General features: G+C 35.8%; 1 protein-coding gene across 9 annotated transcripts in view; it reads right to left on the bottom strand.

Annotated features, from left to right (window-relative positions):
• LOC149580118 (1,4-dihydroxy-2-naphthoyl-CoA thioesterase 1-like) overlaps window positions 1-11,282 on the bottom strand; it is a 216,101-nt gene extending 204,819 nt beyond the window's left edge. For 8 of the 9 annotated variants that reach the window (XM_089789350.1, XM_089789340.1, XM_089789327.1 and 5 more), the window contains exons 1-2: window positions 11,047-11,282; window positions 10,853-10,949 (exon numbers count right to left, since the gene is read on the bottom strand). In XM_089789350.1, coding sequence (XP_089645476.1) covers window positions 10,853-10,949; window positions 11,047-11,102 — 153 coding nt within the window. In that variant the 5' untranslated portion in view covers window positions 11,103-11,282. The remainder of the gene's footprint in view (window positions 1-10,852; window positions 10,950-11,046) is intronic. The other variant, XM_089789332.1, reaches the window with a different exon arrangement.
• Window positions 11,283-20,379: the final 9,097 nt, after the last annotated feature.

Genomic DNA, 20,379 nt, shown 5'->3' with positions numbered 1-20,379 from the left:
TGCCTATTACTGAGCGAACATTCTAAACATCAATATGCTCGAATGGTAGGACCAAAACAGTAGCTCGGATGGTAGGACCAGAACAGTACATGTGCCTTATCCTAGGAGGGAGAGTCATTCTCAATAGAGAATGAGAAGATTAAACTAGGTCAAAATGTCGAGCCTTGCATAATACAAACCAGTCACTATAACCCTGACACAGTGTTTTCTAAACCCTGATGATGGCTAGATATTTCTTTTTAGTTGCATGTTTCCAGCATTATACTTTATGCAATTATATTCATGTTCATGTGAATATAATTGCATAAAGTATAATATTGGAAACATGCAATTATATTTAACAGTCCTCCCCTCTCGAAGATGATTGCCCTCAAGCGACTGCAATGCTAGGTGTTGTAAAATGGATTTACCCTCCGAAGTGGCATCCTCTATGGGAAGATCTCTCCAACACACCAAATACTCCCAGATCACCTTGCTCCTCAGTCGTCATTCCCTTACCTCAAGAATCTCATCAAGAACCAAAGTCAGCTTGCCTTCCTCATCCAAGGGAGGTAAGTCAGGTGATGTTGAATATGTTGTCCCAGTGCCTTTTTAGGCATGACACGAGGAACACATTATGAATCCTACTACCAGGCGGTAACTCAATCTCATAGGCAACCTCTCCAACCCGCCCAAGTACTCTATATGGACCATAAAAGAGAGGCTTGAGCTTTTGAGCTCCTCTCCCTTTTAAGGTGCTCTGTTTGTAGGGTTGTAAGTGAAAGAAAACCATGTCACCCATCTCAAATGCCCTCTCAGTCCTATGCCGATCAACGTACATCTTTTGTTGATTGTGAGCATGTTGTATGTTATCCCTAAGAGATCTCTTGATATCCTGGTTCTCCTGTAACCAATCCTGTGCCAAAGGAACTCTGTTGTCACTCAACGCCAAATCAGAAAAAGATAATGTATCGTAGCCATAAAGGGCCTTAAAAGTAGTCATATCTATAGACATGTGGTGTGTAGTATTATAACAATACTCGCCCAAATACAACCAACGCGCTCATGCCTTTTGCTGCCCTAACACAAAGTTGTGCAGATACCCCTCAATCTACTTATTAACTATCTCGGTCTGTCGATCCGTCTAAGGGTGGTAACTACTACTATGTGTCAACTCAGTGCCTGCAAGCCTGAAAAGTTTCTGTCAAAAATAACTCACAAACCTATTGTCCCTATCACTCACTGTAGTCTTAGGAAGACCATGGAGTCTAAACATCTCTATGGAGAATAGCTTAGCTACCTGGTATGTTGTGAAATCAACTACAATTGGAAAGAAGTGGGCATATCTAGTCAATCTGTCCACCACTACATAAATACAATCCTTCCCCTGAACTCGAGGAAGACCTGTAATGAAATCCATAGAGTCTTGTCCACTTCAATTCTGGTATAGGCAAGGGCTCCAACAAACCAGTGGGGAAAGTATGTTCTGACTTGTTCTGCTGACAAGTCATGCACTCACGAACATGGTGTAAGACATCATCCTTGAGACTCTTCAAGAGAATCTCTCCCAAACCGCTCTTTATGTCTTAACATACCCTGGATACCCTGTCGTAGGCGTATCATGAAGGCATGCAAAATTTGTTCCTTCAACTATGATTTAGGAACAAGATAGACTCTATTTTTGTAGTAGATGATGTCATCAACCACACTGTATTTGTCATCCTCTACCAATCCATCCATGACCTCATAAGCATGCTGATTTTTGGAATACTCTACTAAAAGTTGAGCCTTCTAATCTATTGAAATCCCACTTAATGAACATAGGGCAGCAAGTGATGGTTTTCTAGAAAGTGCATCAGCTACAGTATTGTTCTTCCCTTTGTTACTCTATGTCAAAATCATAGGCTTGGACCTTGCCTACCCATTTTTGTCAATGATCATTGAGCTCCTTTTGATCAAGGAAATATTTTAGACTATTGTGGTTTGTTCATACCACAAATTTGTTGCCAACAAGATACTGTGTAAATTTGGCTAATGCATGCATAATAGCCAACATTTCTTTATCATATGTAGAATACAATCTCTCACTATCACGCAGCTTCCTACTCTCATAGGCAATGGGATGTTTATTCTGCATTAAAATTGTTCCAATGCCTTTACCCGAAGCATTACACTCAAGTACAAAAGGTTGTGAAAAAGAAAGAAGTGCCAAAACCAGACAACTGCTCATAATCTCCTTGAGCCTATCAAAAACTCTTTGCACCTGCTCTATCCATCTAAAGGCCCCCTTCTTTGTGAGATCCGTCAAAGGTGCTACTAGCTAAGAGAATCCCTTCATGAACCTCTGTAATAAGCACATAAACCAAGGAATCCACTTAACTCTGTAATATTCCTAGGATAGGGACAGTCTCGAATTGCCTATATCTTCTCATCATGCACTTTCACCCCATCAGCACTAATCACATGGCCTAAATATAAGATCTTCATAAATCCAAATTCACATTTGGACAACTTAGTATATAGAGACTAACTCTCCATGATGCTAAGTATCTCCTCTAGGTGCCTAAGATGATCCTCCCATGTACGATTGTAGATTAGTATATCATCAAAATATACTAGAACCAATTTCTTCAATTGTTTGTTGAAGATGTGGTTCATACAAAACTAGAAAGTGGCAGGTGTATTTGTGAGGCCAAAAGGCATCACCAAGAACTCATAGTGCCCATAATGACAATGGAAGACAGTCTTGTGTACGTCCTCATCCCGTACACAAATCTGATGATAGCTTGAATGAAGACTAATCTTAGAGAAGTAGATAGCTCCATGAAGCTCATCCAACAGCTCATCTATGCATGGAATGGGATATCTATTTTTTATTATCTTCTTGTTCAAAGCTCTGTAATCTATACACATCCGCAAAGTCCCATCCTTCTTCCTAACCAGTACCACAGAAGAAGCAAAAGGACTAGAGCTAGGGCGAATGAACCTAATGTCCAACAATTGATGGTCTTCTCAATCTCATCCTTGTATGCTCTAGGATGACAATATGTGGTAGTAATCACTAGCTTAGCACCATCCTCCAACTCTATCACATGCTCAAAACCTCTATCTAGACGTATACTAGGGGATATGTCACCAAAAACTCTACCATGTCACTCCATCACTAACTACATATCAACATGAAATGCCTTGCCATCCTACGGTGTGGGAGTTTTGGCCTTCACATAACAGTGTGTAGCCCAAATCACATCATCATGTCTAATAATACACTCCATCTTGCGGGAAGACACCTCTATAGGTCCACCATTTGAAGTTGCTCTAAGAACTATATTCTTCTCTCCATAAATGAACTCCAACTATATATGGTGGTGGTCAATAATGTATTGGCCAATACCCTATAACCACTGCATGCCCAAAACCACATCATAATCCTCTAATAGTAGCACATAGAAATCATTTGTCAAAGTGTAATCCCCCATCTAAATGCTAAGCTAAGAAATCCTCCTAGTACAACCCAATACTACACCATCTACAACCTTCAGTCCAAACCCAGCAAACTCCTCATACTGTAACCCCCATCTATCAACTAACTTCTGATCAATAAAGTTGTGTGTGGCCCCTATGTCTACCAAGCTCATAACACGTTGGCCCTGGAGCCTACATTTCAATTGAAAGGCATGAAACCTAAGATAACTAGAGAGAGTGGCCATAGTCACCTTGGCGAACACCAAAGGTTTAGGAGTGTCTAACTCCATCTATGGGTGCTCCTACTCAACCTCATCCGAACTATCCTTAGTATCAGTGTCAGGTATCTCCTCCTCTCCCATCTCAGATGTCACCTCAATCAAATGAACCTTGCCTTTACCCAAACAACGATAATCGGGCACCCATGTCTCCTTACAAGAGAAGCATAGGTTCCTCCTCAGCTCGTTCCTAGTCTCCTAGTCCAACTTGGGAGGCCAGAATGGTGGTCCACCTCTACCCTAAGGAGTGTTGGCCTTCTGTGTAGGTCGAGAGTCCCTAAATGCCTTCTTATCTACCTGATAAGGAGTGTCCAGTCTTAATGTCACATCAATGACCTCCTTGAGAGTGTTTGGCCTAAATGCTCGCACCAACCCCTTAAGCCTATCCTACAATCCCTCTATAAAAAGCATCACACTACACTTCTAAGGCATATTGGGTACCATGACTGCAATATGCTAGAACTCAATAATATAAGCCTCCACGTGCCCTATTTGTCTAAGAAGTGCCAGCTCCCTATAGTAAAGCTTTGTGTCTTTCCGATCAAACCTAGTAATGAGGCGCTCTGTGAACCCTACATAGGAGTGAACCAAGGTATGATCCTAGGTGACTAATCCATGGTACCACCAATCATAAGCAACCCCGTCTAAATGCAAGACAACAAACTGAATAGCCTCTCTCTTAGGCATAGGTCTCAAGGATAAATAAATGTCCAGATTGTGCACCCAAGCTCATGCACGCGCACCACTAGTACCATCATAAGTAGCCAATGTGATCTTCCCAATAGCCCTATTGAGATCATTGTCCTGTTGTGGCCTATGGCTTCTATCTCCTCCGACCTGGTAGAATCTCTACGTTGTGCACAATACTGGGGAAAAGGAAAAACATTCCTAACCTTTGGCGGTAGGGCTCTCCACTCAACTGTGGCTGCCATAACCAATTCCTGGAATCCTTCCTCAAGTGGCTCTACCTATGTTGGTTGTCTACTTGGTATAAAATGAAGAAGCAAGGGTCTATCCCTAGTAGGTGTACGGGGTTGTTCCCATCTAGGGGAATGAAGGAAGCCCCCATTCGATGCACGGGATCTATGACTATGTTGGCTTCCTACAACTGAAACAGATTTGCTCCGTCCCTATCTCTCCTACCTCCCTCTGTGTCTGTCCAGCTCCATCCATTTCAAGGTATTTTGTAACCTTTCTAGGGTCTACACTATCCTAGGTTGCATAGTGATGAGAGTTTGCATCAACTCTCTCTCTTCCTCCTGTTGGTTCTATCTGGCATCTCCCTGTTCATCTACCATAATGGGCTCTTCTTCTGTAACAAACTCTAAATTGTACCGAGCTCTCCTACGAGTGTAATACCAGTGTAGATCTGCTCTTCCAGGATGCATAGAATTTTTTAAATAAATTCACAGGCTAGCAAGATCATGGCTCTGATGCCACTAAAAGATCCCAAACCGGTCTTAACGAAAATAACTGTCGTGTTTGAAGAACTTCTCTTTGACTAGTGTTTAAACCCTTATCCAAATAAGTGCCAAATTCTGATTTTGTTTTGTTGTTTTTCTCTAATATTCACCCTTCTTTTTTTTCTTCTTCTTTTTTTTTTTGGGGGGTTCTTGGAAATACAAATAATTGCACAGAACACTAAACAAATTCCAGCTAGAACAATAAGGAAAATGCTAAGAATTTAATAGTACTTTAATTCTAAAACAATAAATACCCATATAGGTAAACAACCTCATTTTTCTTTAATTCAACAATGGATCCTTGCATTAGTTTGATGCCTTCAACAATCTGAATTAACACCAACATGAGGAAGATTAACAATCGTAAACAAGATGATACAATTTTCTGTCTATAACACCTACTCAGCGATACTCAACAATGGCGTCAACTACAAGATGAATGAGACCTCCCAAGAACACTCATGTAAGCTGCTACAGAGGCACATGCAAGCTGAAATGAGCTGGCCACCCAGCTGAAACCCACTCTGCCAAACTAAATCTGCAGACAATGCTGAGATCGATCTCTACCTCTGACAATCTGAGTGCCCAATCGAACAAAAGCAACAATTAATCCTTGCTGAGGGTTACATCCCAGCAATTCTAGTCCTGGGGTTTGCGTCTCAGGCCTCCAATTCGCTCCACCAAAGCAATGGCGAATTTCAAAAGTGTAATGTTCAAAAGATGCTCAAAAAATAGGGTTACTTCTCCTCATATCCCCTCTCCAAAGCAATTCGAATCCTAAAAGGGAATTCCCCACTTTGCACTTTAATTAAAATAACATTTCCCATATAAATGGCATCCAGACTAAGGAAAAAAGTTACTTTATTGAATTGTCATAACTCAATGCATCAAATAACCTCCTCGTAGTGAAAATAAGTTTAATAATTCAAGACCTTTCTAACGAGCTATCACAAATAGGTATACAATCCCAGATTATTAAATTATTCCCTTGTTACTCCAAAATGACTATAAATATAGCCTTATTATAATTTATTTAATAATCAACTTAGGAAATATTAAAATATTTCCCTTTATGCCTCCAAAAGCCCAAATCAACCAGATAATCATAAAACTAACCGTGTCACTTGTCTATGACACCGAACAAGATGGGTCAACTGGCAATCCCATCCCTAAAATCTAGGGACCCACCTAGTCGTCTTGAAACTGAAACCACGGACTAGTCCCAAGAAGCCACATATCTGGAAGCTGCCACATCCTCATAAATTTTAGGAAGACCTCCTAAAATCAAGGAACTGCTCCAAACTGGCCCAAAACTGCCTGAAATGCCATGTCCGGCCACTGAATATTCTATGTGAGTCTCTATCCAATACCGCTAGCCTATGAGACTCCCATGATAAGCTAACTCTCATGACCCTAATAGCCCAACTAAGGAGGGGACATAACACTTTAACAGAGTCTATAATTATTGTCTTAGCCTTGTTATTACGTATTTTCCACATTGTCTTCTCCATTTCATCTTTAGGCATCTTCTTGTCTTTTTCTATGAATGAATCCAATTCATGTTCTTCAAGAATTGATATGATTCAAGTTTTCCATAAAAAAAAATTTGAGGCACCTTCGAGTCTGTCCTCAACTCTTACATTATTCACCATGATTACTCCTCCTTTTAATTTGACTGTAAGTCTGATATTTGATTTAAGATTTTTCTTATCCTTATTTTTTCTCTACCAACTAGGCTCTGATACCATGTTAAGGAATTCGATTTGTGGTAGAGTTTAGACTTATTTCTTAATTAGAGATTCACTATACTGTGTTCTAATAAATTCCTCACAGTAAACTTTATTAGATATGTGATTATTGTTTGTATGTATCTAAATGTTATTCTGCAGGTTGTATCCTTCAATTTATGATGCCACTGCTTTAATACTTGTTGCAGATGTAAAGGAGAAGATTGCAGGTAATAGCATGTGTTTTCCTTGATGTTTTTCCAGTGATCAATTTGCCAATGCATATATAAGTCAGAGGGGTCATGTCCCGGGTAGAGAGATGACCCTACAGTGCCTTTAAGCCCTGTAGGGTCATGTCCCTACATGGGACTGCCCTTAACAACTATTGACAACACTTAACAAATCCTGATTATAATCGGTGATGGAAATTACAATATACATACTGATTGACCACTATTCAATATTGATTATGATCTCAATATGATCTGCAATCTCAGCCATGAATTGTCAGGTGATCACAGTCAGCGATCTGCGATAAGCATAGTTCATTCTACAACCATAAACTTGGTCACTGGCATCATAACAGATATAATGATGAGATGCTCCAAATCGAACCATGATTAATCATTTTGAAGCAATATAGATATATATGCAAATGTGTGTATGTATGTGTGTATGTATGTATATATGTATATATATGTATGTATGTATGTGTGTATGTGTGTGTATGTATGTATATATGTATGTATGTATGCACACATGTGTGTATATATATATATATACACATGCGTGCATACATACATACATATATACATACATACACACATTATATATATATATATATATTTAATGACTCTTTGATCATATATATAGATAGATATCTCTGATAACTAATCAGAGAGTCATGTGTGTTTGTGTTTGTGTGTGTATTAAATGACTTTCTGATCAGTTATTAGATGCATTAATCTCCAAAGTGCTCATTTAGATTGTACACCTTCAAAGTATTTTCAAACTACTTATGGATATCCTCATATGGTACACACTTTATTGTTGAATTTATACCATCAGTCGCACTTTAATGCATCTGATAACTAATCAAAGACTCGTGTGTGTGTGTATATATATAAATATATGTGTGTGTATGTATATGTATGCATGCATGTATGTATGTATGCATCTATATGTATATATATATACATACATACATGTATATATGTATGTATATGTGCACTACGTCATATGGTTAATTTCAAGAAATTGCCCCTACAATTCTATGGACAGAACAACTAGACTGGCTACGTACGGGTGCACGTGCCCTTTATTAATAAAACCGAAAAAACACTGCCCGAAAAGTGGTTTTTGCCGAGGATCAATCAATTAAGAGAAGAACTGGCTACAAAAGGACAGCATTTACCAGCAAATAGATACCTTAAATAAAATGACAGCTTTTTGAGGTCCAAGAAAAGATCAGCACAAAACAAAAACAATATAAAAGAGGGGTAACAAGGTTCAAAAGAAAAGAGTACAATCTTCTCAAAACTTTACACACACACACACACACATATATCTATGTATGTATGTATGCATGCATGCATGCATGTATATGTATATATGTGTATATATGTATGTACATGATGTATATGTATATATGTGCATATACATGTATGCATGCATGCATGTATATGTATATATGTGCATATATGTATGTACATGATGTACATGTATATATGTGTATACATGCATGCATATATACATATTCGTGCATGTATACATGTATAGGCATATATACATATACATGCATACATACATGTATATGCATATATACATACATACATACATATACCATACGTACATACATATATACACATACATATATGTATATGCATATATATGTGTATATATATGCATATACATATATGTATGTGTAATGTATAGACATATATACATATACATGCTTACATACATGTATATGCATACATACATACATACATATACCATACATACATACATATATGTATATGCATATATATACATACATGTATATGCATATATACATACATACATACATACACATACATATATGTATATGCATATATATACATACATACATACATATACCATGTATGTATGTATGGTATATGTATGTATGTATATACATATACATATGTATATACATACATACATACATACATGGTATATGTATGTATGTATGTATGTATGGTATATGTATGTATGTATACATACATACATACATATACCATGTATGTATGTATGTATGTATATACATATACATACATATACCATACATACATATATGTATATGCATATATATACATACATACATACATATACCATACATACATACATGGTATATGTATGTATGTATGTATATATATGCATATACATATATGTATGTGTATATATGTATATACATGTATGCATGCTTGTATATGTATATACATGTATATGTATGTATGCATGTATATGTGTATACATGCATACATACACACATACATGTATGCATGTATATACATGTATGTGTGTATGTATGCATGTATACACATATACATGCATACATACATATACATGTATATACATATACAAGCATGCATACATGTATATACATATATACATATACATGCATGCATGCATACATACGTACATACATACATACATATACATATATGATATATGTATGTGTGTATATATATATGTATCTATGTATACACATACATACATATATATATACACACAAATGACTTTCTGATAATGCATACATATATATATATATATATATATATGTGTAAATACATACATATACACACACATGCATATATATGTATGTATATATACATATACATGCACACACACACACACACACATATATACACACATGATTCTTTGATCAGTTATCAGATGTATTAATGTCCAACTTATGCTATAAATTCAACAATAGTGTGCATACCATATGAGGATATCCATAAGCAGTTTGAAAATACTTTGAAGGTGTACAATCTAAATGAGCACTTTGAGAAGACAAGGTTCCACAATTTAACAAATGTCTTGGTCAAAATTCACAATAGAAGAGCTGGTAAAGAAAGAAATATGATGGTCTATCAATTTTGTGGCTTTTGTGGCTTTTGGTCCTTTTGAACACTTGGTTTTGTAGATGTCATTAAAATTCATTCTTCATTCTTCATTAAAAGATAACAACCCTCATGACATTGATGGACTCACCCCAGATGTCACTTACTGCTCACAAACAAATCCATGTTGACATTTCATTCTGTCACCCCTCACAAACTGCAAAACATAGATAATCAATCATTCCAATCCTCTTTAGGTGCTCTGCATCTACTAGGTTCAGCCTAAGTTATATGAAATAATTCCTTCTCTCCCTTCCCTTTAATTTCGAACCCTGCGTGAGCTTTTTTATGTTCCTCCTAGGTAGGGTTAAATTAATTGCAAATGCATTGCCCTTTCCTTGCAAATTGTTTCGTCCACAAGTATAGCCTAAACCTCTTTCTTGCATAATCTTCTGACATCTTGAACAATGTCTACACATTTGTTAGTATACCCCACTCATTCAGACCACTTTCTATGCAGCAATATTTACTGTAATTATTAATTGAGTGAAAAAAATGTTATTGTATTTTAATTTATAATTAGTTAATTTTTAATTTTAATTAATTACAATAATAAATGGGGCATTTTGGTTGCTGCATAGATGCTGTCCTCATTCAGGAAAGAAAAAACGGAAAGAAAAGGCAAAAAGTTTGCTAGAGCTTGTAGGTGTGATTTTAAGTACCATGAGATGGGAATTGACCACAATCTTAAAAAACACCGGATATAACTTTCTCCTCAATAAGAAACACACAATCCTTCAAACGATCAATCTAGCATTATGGTTATACTATGTACATTGAAGCACTAGTCGTACCTGAGCAGACCTTTCTGAGACCACGAAGCGACCTTGAACGCATGTGGGTGTCACAATTTCCATTTGAAAACCAATATATTCCATCACAAGAGGTGGCCTGTGTCAATTTGGAGCAATTATGTCTCTTTTAGATGGTAAACCCTCAAACGCCAGATCAACCTTCTTCTTTTCAACAAAAGCATGTAAAAGCTCACCTGAAATCGAAACCATTTGGATATATTGCTCTCTCTTTGTCTCCTCCCTTTCCCATGCGCAAGCAAAGTTTAGTTTTCAGAAAAAATAATTTTCAATACCTGAAAATTCTTTAAATTTGGAGGATCTTCTATTCTAGTGATCAAATTTGCATCATGTAGAGCAATTCAAAAGCTCTGCCCCAGCATCAATCTCCCGAGAACCAGAGAGATGCTTTCGTAATGAAAAGTCGTGGATGTGTGACTGTTCAAAGTAATAGTTTGAAAATATTTTTTTTTTAAATTTATGTTTGTAGTAATCATATTGTGATAGGTACATATTTTGGTAGAATATTAGAAAAAGTATTTGTTATGTAATTGGTAGATGAAGTAGGACAAATGATATGATATGTAGACTTGTAATATCTTGAGATCAACAAATTATTGGAAGTTGAATGTAAATAAATAAATAAAAGATAAGTGTTTGTTTTAATAATATAATAGTTAATTAGTATTGAGAGTGTTATCATTGTTAGAGTTTATTTTTACAATATCATTTTTTTTTTTAAATTAAAAAATATATAAAGTTAAAATTTATAGAAAACACACAATAGAGTAGATGGCGAAGGCAGGCTAATGAGCAGTGAAGGTAGTCAAATTCCCTTCAAAAGCAGGTAGTGACACAGGATTGGTATGGAGTATAAAGAGATAGTGCCAAGATTTCCATTGATCGGTAGGAGCAGAGAAGACATACATCAGGCTTTAGACAAAGGCAACAACACGGATATTGGAGATCACACAATGGCCATCACTTCGCTAGGACATATTAGATTCAATGCAATTGAAACACTTGTTTTCCTTCAAAGCCATGGAATCCTAGTATTAATCTTGGTCGTCGGCATCATCACTTAAATCCGGCCCAAATTTATCCAAGAAACAAATGGGGCTACTCTGAGATCATTTCTACTACGCACGATAAATCCAACAAGCTGGGAAAAATAGCTTGACAGAGTAAGGGATATCCATCAAAACCACCAAATCCAAAAAACATACCCTCGACAAGCAAGGATGGAGTGACAGATTGAAGAATTGACTTGGAGGCTTGGAGATCTTCGATTCAAACCCTTAGAGAAAGAACTTTTTTTTTGAAGAGGGGTAGGGGTTGGCTTGCCTCTCCCAAATTAGACAATTGGGTCAGTGAGATTTAGGGAGAACACACCTCTATCAAATCCTTGTTGAATGGTTTTTTTCTGATTACATTAGAAAGCACACAAGAGAAAGAACGGATCCTCCTTAGAGGGCAATTCATGATAAATGAGGTAGGATTCCATATTAAGGATTGGATTCCCAATTTCAATCCTAACTAGGCTACAATTGAAGAAGTGTCGATTTGGATTCATTTATACAACCTGTTGCACGAGTATTGGAATGAAGAGACATTTAAGGCTATTGGAGACAAATTGGGGAACTTCATCAAATTAGATGAAGCAACATAGAAAGAGGTTTTCAGCATGTATTTTCGCATTCACATGATGCGAAATTCATTTCCCCTGCTCCCCAAATCAATTGAGCTACATACAATAGAGGGTATATGGTGGTAGGATATCCAAGTAGAGGAAATCATCAAGCAATACAAAGGATGCAAGGAATGGGAACACACTTGAGGTAGAATGTCTCATTGCTAAAAAAGGCAAGAGTAAGGAAGCTTCGGTCCTAGAAGAAAGATTAATGGCTTCAACTTTGCCAAAAAATAAGAATGGTTATATATTATCTTCAACCAACCTAGCACAACCCTCGTACGTAGATGAATGTCTAGGTCATGTCATTAACACTCTCAAGGGTATTGGTAATATTGATCATGATCCTACAAATCATATCAAGGATTCAACATTGAATTTATCTACTCCAAAGGGACAAACAGTGATGGATTAAGTAATAGGGAATTGGAAACATATTGCTTCTATCATCATCAAAGGTAATCTAAATGATCACTCTCTTGAAAACCCAAATCAAGAAGTGAATCAATCACTAAATAATGACTTATGTGAGTCAGAAAGTACAAATGATCCTATGTAGCATGACTTGGTCATTAATTCCCTGTCATCTCCAAACTTTAATGCAATGTTGTTGGAAAGGGTGGAAGAACACTTCGAAGAACATGAAGAATTTGAGGAAGAAGAAGACCTCTTTGGAATTTTTGAGGAAGTTGGTACTAAGGAACCTCGAAAGATTAGGCAAACCAAGGCAAAATTTCCAAAGTAAAAAAAGGAAGCCAAAGATCCAAAGAAAGAAAATCAATTCAACATATGATGGAAGATGCAAGTGACGTTAAGGAGCAAAAGAAACTAAGTTATGAGAGAGACATTGTCTCTCCCAAGCAGCCATGAAGTTCCTAACTTGGAACATTAGGGGCTGCAATGCCCATGACAAAAGACACCTAATCAAAAAAGAATTTGATCGGGCAAAAGCCAAAATAATGTGTTCAAGAAACAAAGGTAGAAATAGAGTTGGCAATTAGTATTTTTGGTGTTCGTCAGTGATGGTCAAGTTTTTTTGCTGATTTAGTGCAAGCATTTAGGGGGCTTGGTATTTTTAGGAACTCGTTGATAGTTTTGATGATTCCATTATCTGAATCACGAAATTGGCAATTGATGAAATTCACTTCAAAAAGGATGAATTTAATTGGACTGGTGATTAATATGTATGGCCCTTCTCAACCTAATTTGAAGAGAGTGGTCTGGAATGAAATTGGAAGACTTATCTGTAAAAATTCTTAGGAGTTCATTATTGTTCCAAGTGATTTCAATGCAAAATTGTCCCCTTCTAATAAGCAGGGTGGGAGAGGGGTCGTCAATCAGGTTCAATTTGTTCTCCAAGACTTTGTAATAATGAATGGTCTTTGGGAGGTGGAAGTGAAGGGTGGTTCATACACGTGGGCAAATAGAATGAAAGGCTTTTCTAATATATTCTAATATAGTTGAGAAGTGGGACCATTTTTTCATGACTGGTCCTTAGTCTTCTCTCCCTTTCATATATGAAGCATGCATTTTAGGTATTTCTAGATCTTACCATTTTCTAGTCTCTCTTCTCATTCAACGAGATGGTATTCCTCTAAGGTGCCCCTTCAAGTTTGAACGGATGGGGTTCAGAGAAATAGGATTCATAGAAATGGTAGCTAATTGGTGGAGAAATGCCTGGGTTAAACATGGTGACTTTGCTTTCATATTTTTTGAAAAATTAAAATTTACTAAGAAAAATCTAAAAGCTTGGAAACATATTTCACTTCAGTGACATCGTAATAGAAAAAGTTGAAGCAGAAGGCTAATTGGAAGCCCTAAATAACAAGGTAATGGAGGAAGGTATGGACTCAATGGATTTTGAAATAGAGAAGGACCTAACGAGTCAATATGGGAAACTCTTCAGAGAGAGGAGATCTATTGGAAGCAAAATTCATGGGAGACATGGCTGAGAGAAGGGGATCGTAATACTAAATTCTTTCATTGTTTTGTCAAGGCTCACAAGAGGCTGAATAAGATCTTGTCAATTGCCTATAAGGATGGCTCAACAACCGAGGACCCTGAATCTGTAATGCCTACCCCTAGTTGACTTTTCATGTTGGATTATTTATGCTTAGTGTTACTTGTTTACCAGATTTGACTAGATGTTATTTCATATTCAGTTGATATTTTGATGAGCTACTTGATGCTTAGTTATTTCATGTATTAATGATTATGCTTTCGATGATGATACATGTATGTTCATATAGTGATTTCAGTTATTTCATGATGTTAGCTAGATGGATTATTTATATGTAGTTTTCTATGGTTACTTACCCCATACTTGCATGTGTATGGTGTACTTGTATGTTTCACTTTATGTTTGGCATTTCTGATATGGTAGAGGGAGGGAGTCATAGTCACCTACTAATCAGGATCTACACAATGCACCACTTCTTGTCATTACATGTTTAGTTTAGATTTATATGTATATGTACATGCTCAGATTTTATGCAGATTGTAGGTACCAAACATCAACTTCCCTGAATTGCCAAGATGAGTGTGCCCTATCGCAGTATCTCAATGGTAATAGATGGGAGATAACCTTGACTCCAAATCCTAACCTTAAGCCAATTGTCCTAGAAAGTAGGACAAGTATCTGAGTTTTACCCTTCCAAATTTGTCAAGTGATGTGAATTCATGATTTTGACCCTTGAATTTGGTTTAGTACTCTATCCGTTATTATGGGTTTTCATATTTAGTCTTGTGGGTCTATTTGATTTTTAGTTATAATTAAATCAAGTTAAAAGATAATTTAATGATTTAATTTAATGAAAATTTTATAAAGAAAAAAAAACATTTAATTATATTTAATTAATTGAGAAATTAATTAAATTAAAGAATTAAATTTTAAAGATTTAATTAAAGTTCAATTTTGGCGTAATTATATTTATTTAGTTTAATAATAATTTATTTAGGAGTTTTATTTTTTATAATAAACTCTAAATATTATTATTAGTTAAATTAATAAATATTTGCAAACAATGGTGAACAATGCGAACAATGTGAATAGAGTAGCGGATAATTTAGTAAATAGCTCATAAAATGCAAAAAAAGCAAATCAATCACATGAAAACTCATGGAGAGTCAAGAAGCTAGGAAACCCTAAGAAAAATGTATTATCTAGCTCTCGCCTAGGGCTGAATCGCTCACCGAAATCCTCTACCTTGGTCAAAGATTGGAAAAAGCCAAGGAGTCCTCCCAATGTTGCTTCTTCCCTCAATTCCAACCCTTAGATCAAGTAGTCGGTTGTCATTTCAAACCCATTTGATATACTTAATGAGCAAGAGCAATTAAATAAAGAAAAGTTGAACAGATTAGGGGTCATTCCAACTAAAACCACAATTATTCCAGCGAGCTCTTTGGAACAAAGAAAAGGCAAAACATTTGTGGGAGGAAATGGCAGAAAGGGATTCACGAAGTTTCCTAAGTAGATTACCTCCCGCTATGCCCATTGGGAGGTTAATTACATTACTCAAAATAATCACAAATTGGTCATGGTGATTCCCCCTACTCTATTCTGCTAGGGACCCTTAGCTCTCATCCCATTATTTCCACCACAACAAGTTTGGACAACCAGATTAGGTTTTTCAATCTAACTAAATACTCACGATCCAATTTAAAATGAGTGGTTCTTTAAGAAGATAGGGTTTCTCTCAGATGATTCTTTAGATCTCCTCCATCTTGATTAGGCCCAACCTAGGAGGATAGAGTTCCCTCTTCTTTCATCTCCATGTGTGTCTTCCAGTTCATATGTTCCTCCTCATCGAAGGATCTTGGTTGTCATTTCTCTCAGCTTCTCTAATTAGATTCCCAGATCTTCTTTGGTCTCATTCCCTCCCATCTTTAATGATTAGTAATTGAGAAAGCAAAGATTGATGGCAAGATTGCCAAAAGTTTGGCGTATTTGAATTTTGGAATGGTCTACTGTGTGAATTTTTCAATCTCACAAGATGGTTATAGGGATTCTGCAAGGATCAGGTAAGTATCTCTCACTATTCAAACATATTACTATATATTCAATGTAGTGATGAATTTGTTAAAAAAGACTTTCTTTTCATTTATGATTGCTTTTTCAAGGCTATCCTGTTACATTTTTTTAATGGATTCCAGATTGTAAGGAAGGGATGCTAGACTTCACGATTCCAACCTGGTTTATCCTTCAATCCCTCCCTCCAAAACTTTTACATTTGGAGGTTATTAAGAAATTAGGATCATCTATGGGTAATTTGATAGGAATGGACTCTTCCTTCCATTTTTGCGATAATGTAAAACTGTTGATTAAATGCAAGATTAACAATATAGATTTCAATTAGATTAAAGTGATTACTAATAGAGCTATTTATAGACTAAAATTTCATAAATACGAAGGCAAAATCACAAAAATCATAAGATTAGATGACAATAGGAAAATTATATTCAAAACATTGCAACTTACTACGGATCTCAATAGTACCTTCCCTATGCTGAAAATAAGGAATCATAAAGAGCACCATAAGGAGTCTTCACCTAAGAAGTATCCATTACAAACTCATCAGGACACAATGATTCATTCAAAATTAATTCATGAAGAGGGGGCAGCTAGAAGAGATAAGATCATAAAAGTGAATCCATTATCAAAGACCAGATATATTCCCCCCTTAGAAACAAAGGAAGCTCAAAAGAAAGTACCAGAGACTAGGCAAGAAAATAAGACAATAGATAATTAGAGGAATGTAAAGGAGAAATATGCAACATCAAATAGCAGCAAAGGAAATCCTCAGAAATCAGGCAAGGGGGAATGCAAAGAAATCCTTGCTTCACCAAAATTGTAGATTTCTAATGGAAAGAAAAGTTCCATAGATGCTATTATGGATAATTCTAATAGTATCCAAGATTTGGTTAACACATAGTTACAAGGTTTAATCATTAACAATAGCAAAAACAAGGAATATCCAAAAAAAAATAAAGAAGTCCAAGAAATTAAGCATTCCAATTTCAGAAGCAGAGTCATCAGAGAATATAGAGAAACAACAAATTGAGAAGCTACCAGATCATGGAGGCACCAGCATAGAAGAAAAAAAAAACTTCCTTTTATTTGAAAGGGAAGAAGTGGGTAATGGGGAGGTTAAGAATATAGAAGAGGACTTTGGATCACCACAACACCAGATTAAGGATAGTGGGGAACAAATCAGAACTAGCAACAAAGAGTCAATCATCAAGCTTTCTAAATTTTGGCAGACACCTTCACCTAAATCCAATTCCCCTCTTCACTTGGGTAGTAATCATAAGGACAAGAGTAGTGAACAGAGAAGAGCAAAAAGACCGTTGTCACAAGATTTTTAGGAATTCCTACGTAGGGATCTGATATGGGATGAACATTTGGAAAGACTGAACCTTACCAAGTCTGAAGTAGACAACCTAGATTCACTAACTGAGGAATTAATCCAAGTTTTCAGCTTTGAGAATATAGATAGGAGTAGTGATACTCAGAAAGAGAACTTGATTCAGAGAGTCTTAAAATTAGGAGGAGACAATTATACCTGTGAAGACTTGAAAAGAGATTTTCTAAAGATAGAAAGTAATGGTTAAGGCAAGGAAGGTACATAGATAGCTGAAGACATTCCTATGATAGTGCAAGGTGATTTTTTGGAGGGGAATTATACCAGGAAGCCACCATCTTTAGAGGATAAATCTCCAAAAAATCAAGCAATCATATGAAAGCAAATATTAAAAGAATTGGAAATTGAAGATATGGAAGGGAAAGTAGGAAGCCAAACTAATATCACTCTAATTGCGTAGAAGAATATTGAACAGTTGGGTATTCAGATGAATCAGGAAGCCATAAACTCTCCTAAGTATGGCAAGGTGAAATCTAAAAGAGGAAGAAAATCCCTTAAAGAACTCAGAGAAGTAGATGGCCAAGTCAAAGAGCAGCAAAAGATTAATCAGTTATTTAATGTTGGGAAGGGGAAGTTCCTTCCAAGGAAGCATGAAGATCACTATGTGGAATGCTAGGGGCTTAAATGCCCCTAACAAAAAAAGATTATTAAAACAAAGTCTTAAACTATTTGAATCTAAAATTATTCTATTACAAGAAACAAAGTTAAATCAAGTAGAAGGAACTAAGTTAGGCAAGAAATTAGGTAGATGGAGTATTAGTTTGGAAGAATCTAAAGGTGCATATGGGGGTTCAAGATTCATATGGAATCCCAGGAAAGTATCATTAGATATCTTAAATACAAATAACAATAGGATCAACAACACAATCAAAAGCTTTAAAACCAATCTTGAGTTTATCTTAGTAAACATATATGGGCCAATATATAATTCAGATAAAAAAATGATTTGGCAAGAAATTAGTGTATTTATCAATGATCATAAAAATAACCTTATAATATTAGGTGGAGACCTTAACACTATTCTAAACATAAATGAAAATTTTGGAGGAATCCAACATATCTCTTAAGCTACTAAAGATTTTTAAAACTGGTGTGATCTTCACAACCTGATCGACATTTTGATTTCTAATGGGAATTTCACATGGAACAATAAAAGGAAGGATTTTTCCTTTATAGCTGAGAAACTAGATAGGTTTTTCCTTAAAGGTGACTTGGGTGAAAATAACATTAACATTCAATCATCTATTCAACCAATTGTTGGGTTTGATCACTCCCCAGTCGGAGTTGAATTCTCTAAACCATGTAAACCAGTAAGAAATCCTTTCAAGTGCGAAAAAATGTGGTTTTTAGATTCAAACTTTCTAAAAAGCATTAAAGAGTGGTGGTCTCAAGGTACTTTTAACGGTTCTAAAATATTTATTTTCATCTCAAAAATGAAAATGCTTAAAGAAAACATCCTTGGATGGAACAAGGAGCACTTCAATAATATATTCAAAGAAAAATTGGAAATAGAGGAAAGATTAAAGGAACTAAATCTAGAAGTAATTAAGAAGGGTATGAATAATGATAACTATCTTTTAGAAAAAGAATTACTCGCTAAACAAGAGAATATATTATCTAAAGAAGAAGTTTTTTGGAGGCAAAATTCAAGAGAGAGTTGGCTAAATGAGGGAGATGAAAACACGAAATTCTTTCACAACTCCACCCTCCATAACATAGCCAAAAGAAAAATAACTAAAATTAAAAACCACCTGGGTATTTCTACTAAAAGTTCAGAAGAAATTTCTGAGAACTTTGTGAATCATTTTCAGAAAACATTAAATAACTATGATTTCTCAAAGAGATTCCCAAAATAGTCTTAGTAGAAGAAAATAAAGCTCTAAATGAACCAATCACATTGGAAGAGGTCAAATTGGTGGTGTTCAATATGAATTCTGATAAGTCTCCAGGTTCGGACAGATTCCAAGCCTTTTTTTACCAAAAGTGTTGGGATGTTATAGGTTCAGACCTTGGAAAGCAACTGAAGCACCAAGAAATGGCGACTCATTGTTATACAAAATCAACTATACCTTTCTCTCTCTGATCTCTAAAAAGGAGGATCCAAAAAATCTAGGGGATTTTAGACCCATAACATTGTGTAATACTATTTACAAAACCTTACCTAAAATTTTAGCAAATAGATTTAAGCTTATTCTCCCTAAAATTATTTTGGAAGAACAAACAAGTTTCGTTCCAAGTAGATCAATTCTTGATGGTTTCCTTATTATACAAGAAACTATACACTCAACCTATATGAACAAAGGGGCTAGTATGTTCATGAAATTAGACATCCAAAAAGCTTATGACATAGTTGATTGGAGGTTCCTATGAAAAACCTTAGAAGCCTTTGGTTTTTCCCATCAATAGATCAACCTCATATT

This window comes from Cupressus sempervirens, chromosome 1 (assembly GCF_028749045.1).
Source record: "Cupressus sempervirens isolate cs-2001-9-10 chromosome 1, ASM2874904v1, whole genome shotgun sequence".
In the NCBI taxonomy this organism is placed as follows: Eukaryota; Viridiplantae; Streptophyta; class Pinopsida; order Cupressales; family Cupressaceae; genus Cupressus; species Cupressus sempervirens.
This window is presented reverse-complemented; position numbering and strand designations above follow the sequence as displayed.